At 40.0% G+C, this 15,304-nt stretch overlaps 1 protein-coding gene across 4 annotated transcripts in view; it reads right to left on the bottom strand.

Moving 5' to 3' along the window:
* Positions 1-15,304, bottom strand: part of CTPS2 (CTP synthase 2) — a 120,647-nt gene that overhangs the window by 11,904 nt on the left and 93,439 nt on the right. For 3 of the 4 annotated variants that reach the window (XM_077144881.1, XM_077144882.1, XM_077144880.1), the window contains exon 18: positions 178-288. The exons of the other annotated variant lie outside the window; for it this stretch is intronic. In XM_077144881.1, the coding sequence (XP_077000996.1) occupies positions 219-288 (70 nt within the window). In that variant the 3' untranslated portion in view covers positions 178-218. The remainder of the gene's footprint in view (positions 1-177; positions 289-15,304) is intronic. 4 annotated transcript variants of the gene reach the window in all.

Here is a 15,304-nt window from a genome sequence, read left to right as displayed (position 1 = left end):
TCTGCATCCAATGCTGAGTGCCATAGGCTTTCAAGTCTGTCCTGCTAACTCTGCCCGTGGAAGAGGAGCATGGAGAGACCGGGTCCCATGAAACAGATCCTGTAATGTCTCCCTCTACACAGAGAGGACAGCTTGTCTGTAAAGCAAGCAAACGAGAACGTGATGCTTCCATCTTACCTCCCCAGGCAATCCCCATTGTTCCTAGTAACGTATCAGTTTCAGTGTATTTCCAACTCAGACACCTTTGGTTCTGAAAAGCTGTCGTCACTGGCATCACTGTATCGATCGCTAGATCAAAAAGAGGAGCTAATTTAGCAAGCTGTAAAAAATTTTTTAAAATGTTTAAAACCCTGAGTAGTTATTCTTTTTACCATTCCAAACACTTTCCATAGTCAACCCTGTTAAGTAAAATAAAATGGCTGCTGGCATTGGGTGTGGCCAGGAAGGGCCCTTTCAAAGAAGGGCTTTTCCAGAAGGCAAAAACAACTGACCTGAGGGGGCTTTCTGAGAAACACCCTACAGAACTGCAGAGAAACACCACCTGCTAATACACCAGTTTCACTCTAGGAGGGACAGGTTGTCAGATTGGACAAGCATACCATGCTAAACAATGCCTATCTGCTCCCCAATTTTTAAGACATTGCTGCCCCCATGTAAAATGGAAACTTGACATCAGCCAATCAGAACATTTCCTTGCTTCCCTATTCATCCAATTTAAGCTTCCCCTTTCCTCCCCCTCCACTTTCTGAATGGGATGCTGTGAAATCCTAAATTGCATGAAAAACTTTTAACCACACCCACTCAGACAAAACACTAAGGAATCTTCTGTTATCACTTTCTAATCACTTAGGGAAGAGGTTAGCCCAATCACTCACAAAAGCCTCTTTCTTTTGCCAGAGCAACTGATTGCTTGCTTTCATCTTAAACTGGAAGATACTATTCTGATAATTTAAAAAAGCATTTCAATGTCGATTAAAATTTATACTCTTCTGAAGGCTACTGATCATTTCTAAACTTCAATAAAAGCCTTGAAAGCAGTTTGCTCTCCTGACCCCCTTCCCTGTTGTTTGCTTTCTACTAGAGGTATAACATTAACAGATTGATAGAATGAAAGCCTGAGTTGATGGACCCATGCATTTTCTGTGAATCTACTCTTGTCAATACTAGGCCCTAAATCTCCATCCATTTGGAGTTGAGTATCACTTAAGTCCTATTTCTACTGATCTCAATTTGTTCTCAAGTGCAATAATGTAGCATAAAATAGTACCTAGAAACTCAGAGAGGTTTTTTAAATTTTTTTTATTTTTTACTCTCCTAACAACTGTTTCCTTTGGCAAAATGAAAGGACTAGAGAAGAGTGAATGTAGCTGTGCATCCCTAATGACATTAAAGGCTCTCCTTGCTTTCAGCTGCAGGTTATGTTTTGCCTCTGTGTTTGAGGACCACAGAAGTTCCCTAAATAACACTATTTTTGGGGGTGCTGGCATCTCATGGTCAGCAAACTCCACAGGGAGCTTGAACTTGGTGGATATCAGGACTAACAACCTGCAGGTTGGTTCATGATCCAAGACAACACCCAGCAGTGCATGCTCAAAAAAAAAAAAAATCATGGGTGCCCGAGGTCAGTGGTAGAATGCTCGCCTTTCATGCAGGAGTCATGCCCTCTCTAAACTTGCCTTGAAATCCTATCTGCTTCAGATCACATTTTCACTATGAATTGTAGGTTGGCAGCATGGAATATTTCCATCCTCGCAAACATTCTTGCAGGTCTAAGGGTTTGAAAACTAATTTGCACCAAGCTATTTTCAAGTTATAAATATATGGTATGCTCTGACTTCCTTCCGAGTCACATGCGGCATTCAAAATAAGCCGATTATTGGTATATGTGTTGCTGCTCTGAGCCATGGCTCAGCATGGAGTTTCTCTCACTTGGTTCCAAATAAGTCAGCAGGTTGGTCAACTCCGCCAGAGCAGCCAGAGATCCCCTGACCTAAGGAGACGGTGCCATCAGGAAGTTCTTTATGCCTTACCCATCCCTAACCTCAGCCGAGCCTTGCTGATTTGTAGTAATAAATGTCCGAATTCCACAACAAGAGAAATTCTACTTTTAGGGGGGTGGGGGAGAGGAAACAGCTGGAGAAACGCTATACGACAGGTTAGAAAACAAAGATTTACTCTAAACATATCAATAAAGAGATAAAATCAGAAAAGACAATCTGTTTTCTGGTTTGTACTCTTATTCTCGTCCTCACTTTCCTCCTTGGCTTCTAGAGAAAATACCAGAAAGGAGAGGAGGGTTAGCATATGGGGAAAAGGGAGAAGATTAGGTACCAGCAGCAAGGACAGGGTATGTTAGGTAAACATCTAAGACAGCCTACCCTTAAAATTGACCAAGTAGAAGGTAGGCTAGAGTTTAGTTCAGGGAAATCACTTCTACTGTTACAAAAGAGTCTCTGATAAAGAAAACATAGGAATAACTGAAGGACATTTAAAAACAGAAAGAAAGAAAAACTGGCCATAAGAGTTGATATATCCTTATCCATGAACTCCTGCTACTCAACTGTAAATTCCCTCCTGGTTCTATGCACCATTCCATGTCACAGAATTAGCAAAGAAAAGGAATTTGGAGGCTGCATCCAACCTGGCACGTGGCTCGGCAGAGGTGGGGCCAGAATCCCCCCCACATTAAGCCAGCCAGGAAGCTCACATCTAAGCTGCGTTGGAGTGGGGCAGCTGGGCCCACCGAGGCACAAGTGATAACACTACAAGTGGGAAGTGCTGAAGGGCGAGGGGAGCCCCATTCCCTCCCATTCGCCTCCTTCCCCAAAAGGGAAGGTTATAAGTGCTCTGAAATGTTTACAAAAATATAAAGTGTTGCTATTTATAGGATTCCATATTGACAACATGGTCTATCCCTAAAACATCATGCCAATAAAAAAGAACCAGTGAAAACTGTAAGCGTATAATTTTCAGAACTGTTTTCCTGGCCAACTGTCGGCATTAGCTAGTGGACCCGGATGCATCTGCTTCTAACCCAGTGGTTTTCATTTCCTGTCTGGCCCAAATTCTGCCAGCACATCAAAATGGTACATGTTCAATCTGACAAAGCGAGGCTCAGCTGGAGATTATTCCTCTCCAAGGTTAATTACTGGGCTCACTAATTTCCTTTCAGATGTGTTCAAAGAGGTGGGACAAGAAAATAAACCAAGACACTCAAGAACGAATTGTCAAAACAGCCATTGCAGCTAACCTTGCTGAATTCGGGGCATTCATCTGCCAGCAGAAAAATAACCGCTAGAAATAAAGTATGGCTCATTAGCCATACACCAAACTGCCGTGGCCCAGCACATTCCGGAAACTGCAAGTGGCTACTCTGGACTGTGCTTGACTTAGGGGCTTGTTTTTGTTTTGCACAGAACAGAATTAAATAATTCATAAGCTGGACTTATCGAGGTCTATTTTCATCTAAATCGAAACAACTTAATTCTACTTAAATACTACCCTTTTTAAATAATCTCCATGTGTGTGTGTCTCCAAGTCACACACACACACTCATACACACATATGAGTTTCTTCAATGGGGAGAGTTATCACATATTAGGGTCGTGCAGGTTAAACTTTATGAAATGCCAATTTAAGTGGCAGAACATAGACCCTTTCATATGTGTCTTGTTACATTTGGGGAGGGGAAAGATTTAAAACTGCACTGTCCAATACAGCAACCACAAGCCAGAGTGGGTCTCTAAATTTAAATCTGTGATAATGGTGGGGGGGAGTAGGGGGGAGTCCTCGTGAGGCCTGCCCCCTTTCCCTGGGACCCACCCACACAGCCTCTGCTCAGGGCCAGACGTGTCAGCTTCATGGGAGAAAACTCACTCCCTAGGGGACCCCAGACCTGCCGGGACATGCCTTTCCTGTTGTCCTGAGCACAGGGAAACTTTCCCTAGAGGTGGTCTGGCTCTGGGGCCATGTGTCCTGGCATCCAGCTCACAGCCCAGTGGCATATCTGTCCCTGGAGGGGAGGAAGTGGGTTCCCCCAATGACGACACAGGGAGAGAGAGACAGAGAAGGGGCTGCACAGAGAACACGTCCCAGCATGAGCCCTGCAGAGGGACCCACTGGCTCTGGGGAACCAACGCCCGCGAGGGAAGCCGACCTGGCTCTGTCTCTTCTCTATGTGAGTCCAACGTGCTTCCTTCCAGTGCTGCGGGGGTCGCGCTTCTGTCGGTGACCCTGACACCTGCCAACCATGAAATGGGGCAGGTGCCCAGGACTGAGGTCCTCCGGACAGGCATTGTCACGCTCTTGCCACCCTCCACGTGGTCCATCCCTGGAGCTGGGAATAGGTGTCTCTCCCTCTAATGCGGCAAAAGCAATTAAAATGCAATGCAATTTAAAGTTCAGTCCCTGACTCACTCTAGCCCCCACTTCAAGTGCACAGCAGCCACATGTGTCTGTGGGCTGCCATCTTGGACAGTGCAACCTACAGAACATTTCCATCACTGCAGAAACTGCTATTGAACAGGACTGATTGGAAAAGAACTGAATACGGATTTTTTAAAAGCACACACACAATCACCACACAATGGTCTTCCTTGCCACTTCCTGGAAAAGTTTATTTCTTATTTTTAAGGCCTGGCTTAAAAATACCCTTCACGCATGCATGTGTCCCAGAAATAACAGAAGTTCTCTATTGAAAAGCTTTTTACCAATTGAAGTGGAGGGAAAGCTACCTAATTCATTCTATGAAGCCAACATCACCCTCATAACAAAACCAGGCAAAGATATTACAAAAAAAGAAAACTACAGGCCAATCTCTCTAATGAATATAGATGCAAAAATCCTCAACAAAATTCTAGCAAATCGAATCCAGCAACACATTAAAAGAATTATACATCATGACCAAGTAGGATTCATCCCAGGTATGCAAGGATGGTTCAACATAAGAAAATCAATTAATGTAATACACCATATCAACACATCAAAGCAGAAAAATCACATGATCATCTCAATTGATGCAGAGAAGGCATTTGACAAGATTCAACATCCTTTCCTGTTGAAAACACTTCAAAGGATAGGAACACAAGGGAACTTCCTTAAAATGATAGAGGGAATATATGAAAAACCCACAGCTAATATCATCCTCAATGGGGAAAAATTGAAAACTCTCCCCCTAAGATCAGGAACAAGACAAGGATGTCCATTATCACCACTATTATTCAACATCGTGTTGGAGGTTCTAGCCAGAGCAATTAGACAAGAAAAAGAAATACAAGGCATCAAAATTGGAAAGGAAGAAGTAAAACTATCACTGTTTGCAGACGATATGATACTATACGTATCCACAGCAAAATCCACAGCAAAACTACTAGAGCTAATAAATGAGTACAGCAAAATAGCAGGTTACAAGACCAACATTCAAAAATCTGTAGTGTTTCTATACACTAGCAATGAACAAGCTGAGGGGGAAATCAAGAAACGAATTTCATTTACAATTGCAACTAAAAGAATAAAACACTTAGGAATAAATTTAACTAAAGAGAAAAAGACCTATACAAAGAAAACTACAAAAAACTGTTAAAAGAAATCACAGAAGACCTAAATAGATGGAAGGGCATACCGTGTTCATGGATCGGAAGACTAAATATAGTTAGATGTCAATTCTACCTAAATTGATTTACAGATTCAATGCAATACCAATCAAAATCCCAACAACTTATTTTTCAGAAATAGAAAAACCAATAAGCAAATTTATCTGGAAGGGCAGGGTGCCCCGAATTGCTAAAAGTATCTTGAGGAAAAAAAACGAAGCTGGAGGTCTCACGCTGCCGGACTTTAAGGCATATTATGAAGCCACAGTGGTCAAAACAGCATGGTACTGGCATAAAGATAGATATATCGACCAATGGAATCGAATAGGTGCTCAGATATAGACCCTCTCATCTATGGACATTTGATCTTTGATAAGGCAGTCAAGCCAACTCACCTGGGACAGAACAGTCTCTTCAATAAATGGTGCCTAGAGAACTGGATATCCATATGCAAAAGAATGAAAGAGGACCCGTATCTCACACCCTATACAAAAGTTAACTCAAAATGGATCAAAGATCTAAACATTAGGTCAAAGACCATAAAACAGTTAGAAGAAAATGTAGGGAGATATCTTATGAAGCTTACAGTTGGAGGCGGTTTTATGGACCTTAAACCTAAAGCAAGAGCACTGAAGAAAGAAAGAAAGAAATGGGAGCTCCTCAAAATTAAACACTTTTGTGCATCAAAGAACTTCATCAAGAAAGTAGAAAGACAGCCTACACAATGGGAGACAATATTTGGAAACGACATATCAGATAAAGGTCTAGTATCCAGAATTTATAAAGAGATTGTTCAACTCAACAACAAAAAGACAGCCAACCCAATTACAAAATGGGAAAAAGACTTGAACAGACACCTCTCAGAAGAGGAAATACAAATGGCCAAAAGGCACATGAAGAGATGCTCAATGTCCCGGCCATTAGAGAAATGCAAATCAAAACCACAATGAGATATCATCTCACACCCACCAGAATGGCCATTATCAACAAAACAGAAAATGACAAGTGCTGGAGAGGATGCGGAGAAAGAGGCACACTTATCCACTGTTGGTGGGAATGTCAAATGGTGCAACCACTCTGGAAGGCAGTTTGGTGCTTCCTCAAAAAGCTGAATATAGAATTGCCATACAACCCAGCAATACCATTGCTAGGTATCTACTCAAAGGACTTAAGGGCAAAGACACAAACGGACATTTGCACACCAATGTTTATAGCAGCGTTATTTACAATTGCAAAGAGATGGAAACAGCCAAAATGTCCATCAACAGAAGAATGGCTAAACAAAGTGTGGTATATACATACGATGGAATATTATGCAGCTTTAAGACAAGATAAACTTATGAAGCATGTAATAACATGGATGGACCTAGAGAACATTATGCTGAGTGAGACTAGCCAAAAACTAAAGGACAAATACTGTATGGTCCCACGGATGTGAACCGACATTAGAGAATAAACTTGAAATACGTCATTGGTAACAGAGACCATCGGGAGTTAGAAATAGGGTAAGATAATGGGTAACTGGAGCTGAAGGGATACAGACTGTGCAACAGGACTGGATACAAAAACTCAGAAATGGACAGCACAATACTACCTAATTGTAATGTAATTATGTTAAAACACTGAATAAGGTGCATCTGAGCTATAGTTTTTTTTGTTTTTGTTTTTATATATTTTTTGTATTTATTTTTATTTTTTTCTCTATATTATCATTTTATTTCTATTTCTGTTGTCTTGCTATTTCTTTTTCTAAATCGATGCAAATGTACTAAGAAATGATGATCATACATCTATGTGATGATATTAAGAATTACTGATTGCATGTGTAGAATGGAATGATTTCTAAATGTTGAGTTAGTTAATTTTTTTTTTATTTAATAAAAAAAAAAATCTTTTTACCATACCGTTTCATACAAGACAAAATCAAAATTACCAGTAGTGACACAGGGGACTTGTCATCGTTACAACCCTGGCTCTACTTACCAGCCCTGACTGCCAGGGCCTTTGATGAACAAAAGGTTTGTTGTCGTCAAGCTTGTTTGTCAAAGCACTCATGGTTTCTAATAAATTCCCAATATGAGAAAACATAAATTCCAAGGCGCTAGGCAAGAATATAGTAAAACCTCATATATCCCACCTTTCACGCCATTCTGAGGCAGCCGTTAAGCCATTTCTTCTCCATTAACAGAGAGAGTTCGTCTAAATCAAACTTTCTTTCAATGACATAGTTGGGATCCCTAGTATGCATGAGGCCCCGCAGTTTATTTATCAAAATCCATTCCAGGTGAACGCACAGGTTTTAAAACAAGCTGCCATGCACGCAGTTTCCCCCAAAGCACCATTACTGCCAGACTTAGTCCCTTCTCACAGGATCCCTGGAAGCCATAAAATATAAAAGCAACTGAATAAAAACTTAGCATGCGTTGAACTTTGCATTTTAATAGTAAACTGGAGAACATGATCAAGGCATAATGCAATCAGTGAGAGCCCAGCAGTCTCTGTTTCTAATCACTGGGTGCCTGGGGGCACCCTGGCAGCGAGGCTGCAGCCAAGGCTGGTCAGTGACTAGCACCTTTTAGCCTAGGAGACATTTAATCCCCCCAAAGAAGGTGTAGTCAAGTGGGGATTATTAACAACATTGCACAGAAAAAGCCTCAAGCTATGGATTTTAAGTCAAACCATTCTAGTGGGAGCTGTTTTAAAAGATGTTTAAAAGAACTCTTTCAAAAGGGCAAATAAGTGAAAGAAGCCAAACAAAAAGGCACATATTGCATGATCCCATCTTAACAAACTACCCAGAATAGGCAGGTCCAGAGAGACAAAAAGATTAGTGGTTGCCAAGGCAGGGAGGAGAGGAGAGTGGAGGGTGACAGCTTACTGGGGAGAGGGTTTCCTGTGGGGTGATGAAAATTTTCTGGAATTAGATCATGATGGTGGCTGCACCTCATATGTTGTGAACATATGGGAAGCTAATGAATTGAACACTTTAAAACGGTGGATTTTATGTTGCACAAATTTTACCTCCATTAAAAAAAAAAAAGCCAAAAACAGAATCACTGGGTTTTCTCCAGTTCACTTTTTGTTTGAAATGTAATTCCAGGGGAAAAGCATTTTTATGTCAGATGCAAGTTCACCAAGCACCATGTCAGTTGCTCCCCTCCACAATCCTCAGGCTGATAAGCATGAGATTTAGGAGTGTGGTGACTTGGCCAAAGCTACCCAGTTAAGTGGCAGACCCAAAAGTGGACACGTCCACACTGTCCTCACTGAAATGAAATATTTGCACAATGTACTGCAAGAACGGCCCCAAACAGCATCAGCCTCCAGTCCCAAAAGTCAAGAAACAAGATGATTCCAGGTTTGAAACCATGCTGGAAACTGCACATCAGACTCGGGCAGGAGGGGTGTGAGCTTCTTACTCTTCAGGTCAGAGAGAGAGCAAAACCGCCCACCCTGGGGCAAGTACACCCTAGAGGAAGAAGAAAACACTATAAACCTAAGAGGGGCCACTCCCCACCAACAGGTCAGTGAGCTGGCATCCTGAGATAGAAAGATTGCTATTCCCCTCTTGCTAAGCAGTTCAGGAATGTCTATGATAAGGTGAGAGAGCCCCATGAGCAGAGACAAGGCACAGAAGCTCCAGGGAGTTCAGGGGACTATAAGCTTCCATGTGGCTTTGTGGACATTTTATCCTGTAAGCCAAGGGAAGCCACTGAGGGTTTGAAGTTCCAAAATAACATGGGAAGATCACTGGATTGGCAGCTGGAAGAAGGAAAGCTGGAGGCATCGAGGCCAATCAGGAGGTTATGCAGTAGGCAAGTGATGGAAGAGAACTAAGCTAAGGTAAAATTAAGGATGCTAATGGTAATAATAATCCCTGTTTAAATTCCTACTATGGGCCAGGCACTTTGCTAGGTGCTTTACATTTAAGGAGAAACTTAGTCCTCATTACTACCATGTGAAGCAGATATTATTGCCATCCTCCTTCCCCTTTTTTAAATAAAGAAACAGATACACAGAAGAGTGAAGTCACACCCAGTTAGGGAAATAAAAGAGCTGGGTCTGAGTTAAGTTGAAGGATTTCTTTATACATATACTGGATATTACTCCTTTGTCAGATATGTGGCTTCAAAATATTTTCTCCCATTGTGTAGGCTGTCTTTTTACTTTAATGATAAAGTCCTCCGAGGAACAAAAGTTTTTATTTTGATGGTCCCATTTATTTGTTTTCTCTTTTGCTGCTTGTGCTTTGGGAATAAAGTCTAAGAAACCATGGCCTAATATAAGGTCCTGAAGATGCTTCCCTACATTTTCCTCTAGGAGTTTAATAGTTCTAGCTCTTTATTTTTTGATCTTTGATTCATTTTGAGTTGACTTTTGTATATTGTGTGAGTTAGGGGTCCTTCTTTTTTTTGCAAATGGATTTCCAGTTTTCCCACCACCATTTGTTGAAGAGACTATTCTTTCCCAATTGACTACTCTTTACAACCTTGTTAAAAAATCAGTTGGCCATAAATGTGAGGGTTGATTTCTGAGCTCTCAATTCTATTCCATTGGTTTATATAACTGTCCTTGTTACCAGGACCGTGCTGTTTTTTATTACTGTGGCTTTGCAATAAGTTTTAACATTGAGAAGTGTGAGTCCTCCAACTTCATTCATCTTTTGCAAGTTGGCTTTAGCTATTCAGAGCCCCTTACCCTTCCATATAAATTTCACGATTGGCTTTACCATTTTTCCAAAGAAGTTTGTTGGAATTGGGATTATACTGAATGTATAAATTACTTTGGGTAGTATTCACATCTTAATGATATTTAGTCTTCCAATCCATGAATGCAGAATATCTTTTCAGTTATTCGGGTCTTCTTTAATTTATTTTAGGAATGTTTCCTAGATTTCTGTGTAAAAGTCCTTTATAGCCTCAGTTAGATGCATTCCTAGATATCTGATTCTTTTAGTTGCTGTTACGAATGGAACGTTTTTCTTGATTTCTTCTTTTGATTGTTCATTGCTTGTTATTGAAACACTACTGATTTGAGGGTGTTGATCTGGTATCCTGCACTTTGCTGAATTCACTTATCAGCTCTAGGAGCTTTGTTATGGATTTTTCAGTTTTCGGTATATAGGATCATATCATCTGCAAATAGGGAAAGTTTTACTTCTTCCTTTCAAATTTGGATACTTTTAATTTCTTTTTCTTGATTAATTGTTCTGGCAAAAACTTCCAATACAGTGTGGAATAAGAGTGGTGACAGTGGGCACGTCTTGTTCTTGATCATAGATGGAAAGCTTTCAGTCTTTCACCACGAAGGAGGATGTTAGCTGTGGGCTGTGCATACATACCCTTTATCATATTGAGGAAATTTCCTTCTATTCTTAGTGTTCTAAATGTTTTTATCAAGTAAGGGTACTGTATTTTGCCAAATGCCTTTTCTGCATTGATTGAGATGATCGTGTGGGTTTTTTTTCTCTTCATTCTGTTAACGTGGTGTATTACATTACTTGATTTTCTTATGTTTGAACCACCCTTGCATACCAGGAATAAACCCCACTTGATCGTGGTGTATTAATTCTTTTACTATGCTGTTGGATCCAGTTTGCTAGTATTTCATTGAGGATTTTTGCATCTATATTCATAAGAGATATTAGTGTGTAGTTTTCTTTTTCTGTTGTATCTTTATCCGACTTTGGTATGAGGATGACGTTGGCCTCATAAAATGAGTTAGGGACTGTTTCCTCCCTTTCAAAGAGTTTGAGCAGAATTGGAGTTAAGTCTTCTTGGAATGTTTAGTAGAATTCCCGTGTGAAACCATCTGGTCCTGGGTTTTTCTCTGTTGGAAAGTTTTTGATTACTGATTCGGTCTCTTTACTAGTAATTGGCTTGCTGAGATCATCTATTTCTTCTTGAGTCAATGACAACAGTTTGTGTGTTTCTAAGAATGTGTCCATTTCATCTAGGTTAAACAATTTATTGGCATACAGTTGTTCACAGTATCCACTTATACTCCTTTTTATTTCAGCAGGGTCAGTAGTAATGTTCCCCTTTTCATTTCTGATTTTTGTTATTTGTGGCCTCTCTCTTTTTTCTTTGTCAGTTTATCTAAAGTTGCATCAATATTGTTGATCTTTTCAAAGAATCAACTTTGGATTATGTTGATTCTATTGTTTTTTAGTTTTCTAGTTCATTGATCTCCACTAATCTTTGTTATTTCCTTCCTTCTGCTTCCTTTGGGTTTACTTTGCTCTTCTTTTTCTAGTTCTTCCAGTTTTGAGGCAAGGTTTCTGATCTGAAGATTTTCTTCTTTTTAAATGTAAGTATTCAGAGCTATAAATTCCCCTTTGCTACATCCCGTAAGTTTTGGTTTGTTGCATTTTCATTTTCATTCACCTCAAGATATTGCTTAATTTCACTTCTAATTTCCTCTTTAATCTATTGGTTGTTTAAGAGTATGCTGTTTAATTTCCACATAGTTGTGAATTTTCCCTCTCTCCATGTTAATGATTTCTAGCTTCATTCTGTTGTGGTCAGAGACTATATATTGTATGGCTTCAATATTTTTTAATTTATTGAGATCTGTTTTGTGACCCAACCTAAGGTCTATCCTGGAGAATGATCCATGTGCAGTCGAGAAGAATATACATCCTGTTTTCATTTGGTGAGGTGTTCTATATATGTTTGTTAGGTCTAGTTGGTTTAGTGTATCATTCAAATCCTGTATTTCCTCACTGATCTTCTGACTAGATGTTTTATATCTTACTGAGAGTAGTGTGTTAAAGTCTCCTACTATTTTTTTCTTTCTTTTTTTAAAGCAATTTTATTCACACACCATTCAATCTATCCAACATGTAAAGTCTCTTACTATTAATGTAGAACTGTCCATTTCTCTCTCCAAATCTGTAAGTATTTACTTCATATATTTTGGGGCTCTACTGTTATGTATATAGTTTTGTAGCTTTGTTATTTCTTCCTGTTGAATTATCCTCTTTATTAGTATATGATGACCATCTTTGACCCTCAGAACTGTTTTTGACTTAAAGTCTATTATATCCAATATCAGTATAGCTACCCCAGCTCTCTTTTGGTTACTACTTGTATGGTATATAGTTTTCCATCCTTTTACCATCAACCTACTTGTGTCTTCAACTTTAATGTGAGTCTCTCACAGTCAACATAAAATAGGATCATGCTTTTTTATCCTTCTGCCAGTCTCTACTTTTCTACTGGAGAGTTTAATCCATTTACATTTAAAGTCACCACTGACAATACAGGACTTTCTTTTGCCATTTTGTTATTTAGCCTTTCTAAGTCATATACCTTTTTTGTCCCTCACTTCTATTAAAGACTATTTTTATATTTATTTGCTTTCTTGTGTTGTGCTAAGTTTAGGAAGTTCTTGGTCATTATTTCTTTGGCTATTCCTTCTGCCCCTTTCTTTCTTCTCCTTCTGGGTCTCTCATAACATACATATTGGTGTGCTTGAGGGCATCCCGTAGCTGTCTTGGGCTTTTTTCCTTTAAAATTTCTTTTTCCTTTCTGCTCCTCAGCCTGATTCATTTCAAGGGTCTTGTTTTCAAGTTCACTGATTCTTTCTTCTGCCATGTCCATCCTGCTCTTGAAAATCTCCTGAGCATTTTTTTTCTTACTTTTTCCTCTTTTTTTATTGCAGATTGGGTTTTTTTTAAATAACAAGCTTTTTAAAGGTATAATTCGCATGCCATAAAATTTACCCATTTAACCTGTATAATACAGTGGTTTTTAGTATCTTCACAGAGTTGTGCAACTATAACCACTATCTAATTTAGAACATTTCCATCATCCTCCTGGGCATTTTTCATTTCAGTTATTGTGGTCTTCAACTCCAATAATTCTGTTTGGTTCCTTTTTAAAATTTCTATCTCTTTTCTTAGACTTCCATATTGTTCATTCATTGTTTTCCTGATATCCTGTGGTTCTTTCTCTGTACTTTCCTTCATCTCCGTAAGCATTTTTAGGATCATCTTTTCAAAGGCTTTGTTCAGTATAGATACATTTTCATCTTCTTCATTGGTGTTTTCTGTATTTTTATCCTCTTTGGATGAGCCATCATTTCCTATTTCTTTGTTTGTCTTGTACTCCTTTGTTGTACACTGTACGTTTTAATATTTTAAAATATTAACTCTGGGATTTACTCTCTGGTATGTCTATTTCCTGGTATTGTAACCAGCTGATGATAGGATAGAGATTTTCTTGAGCTTCAGCCCTCCTAACAGGAAGGTCTGCCCAAGGTGAATGCATTATGCAGGGACTTCCCTGTCTTACTGGGCCTCTGTCTTGTCCTAAGCTTTTGCCTGTAAGTTGTTTTGGAGCTCCACTGTTTACAGGAGTTTGGTTGTCTCCTCTGTTTCCCAGAGGACAAAACTCCCTCTCCTAGGTATCTGAAGCCAGTAGGCCTTTGCCCCAGACTGTCCACCTCTCTAGTTTTTTAAATAGTCCCTTCCTTTGTCTCATGCTGTTTTTGCCTGAAGGGCAAGTTCTGGGAGGAGGGTCACCCCAGAGATGACTTTCCCAATTCTGTTTTTCTCGGCCAAAACAGGGCCAGGGACTCATAAAGCAGACACAAACCAGTTCCAAAGTGCCCTGTGGAGGACGTCTGGAAGGGCACCAAAATCTCTTTTGGCTCCCTAAAGCTGAGCTTTCCTGACCTGCCCAGCAAATGCAACCCTTCAGCTAATTTTCCATGGCAGCCCTGAGGAAGCCCTGTAACTTTAAATTCCTGCTGCTTCTGCTGCTGTCTGGGGTGGGTTGGAACAATAGGTGCCCTCAGAGCCAGGGCCCCAGTGATCCGAATTCTCTAATCCAAAGCGTTGGTCAGTGATCAGCTTGCTCATCCTTGTTCTTGGGGAAGAGGATTTTTACATTTCTTTCTGTCACAGCAGGTAGCCAGGGACTGGACCCCATAGCAGTGTGCGGTGAGAATGGGTGATGGACACCAGTAGCTGCCATGTGGTGAGAACAATTGACTCTTCTTTACTGTAATTTATCAACCTCTTCCTTCCACTATTTCCTGGATGCTATTCAGTGTTTATCTGGCTTCCAGAGTTTCAAAATAGTTGTTTCATACCATTCCTACATATTTAATAGTTATTTTGGTGGAATGGCTGAGGCCTGGACCTCCTTGCTCTATTACCTTCCCCGGAAGTTCCCCCCTTTACTTTTTTAGCCCTTCCTTGCTTGAAGTACAGTAATATGTCCCAGGCTCATCTTGTACTTTCTCTGCCCAAAACCTGGACTCAACCATTTCTCCCAGAAGTGCTAGTTCATTTTAGTGGGGGATGGTAATTTAGAAACCACTATGGAGAAAAATGTACCTTTAGAGTGGAGATATCCAGACACTCACTGCCTTAACCAAGTGATAAGCTTAGCATCACCCCCAGTGGGACAATTGAGCTTTACCTACCACAGTCCCAGTCAACTATTCCTCCAAACTGTTTAGCCTGATTCTAATCATGAGAACACAATCAGATGAATCCAGATTCTGGTCACTTCTACAAGGCCCAGACTCTTCATAAAAGTTAATGTTATAAAAAACTGAGACCATCAGGAGGTAGAAATAGGGTAAGATATTGGGTAATTGGAGCTGAATGGATACAGATTGTGCAACAGGACTGATTGTAAAAACTCAGAAATGGAAAGCACAATACTACCTAACTATAATGCAATTATGTTAGAACACTG

Source organism: Tamandua tetradactyla, chromosome X (assembly GCF_023851605.1).
Source record: "Tamandua tetradactyla isolate mTamTet1 chromosome X, mTamTet1.pri, whole genome shotgun sequence".
NCBI classification, from domain to species: domain Eukaryota; kingdom Metazoa; phylum Chordata; class Mammalia; order Pilosa; family Myrmecophagidae; genus Tamandua; species Tamandua tetradactyla.
This window is presented reverse-complemented; position numbering and strand designations above follow the sequence as displayed.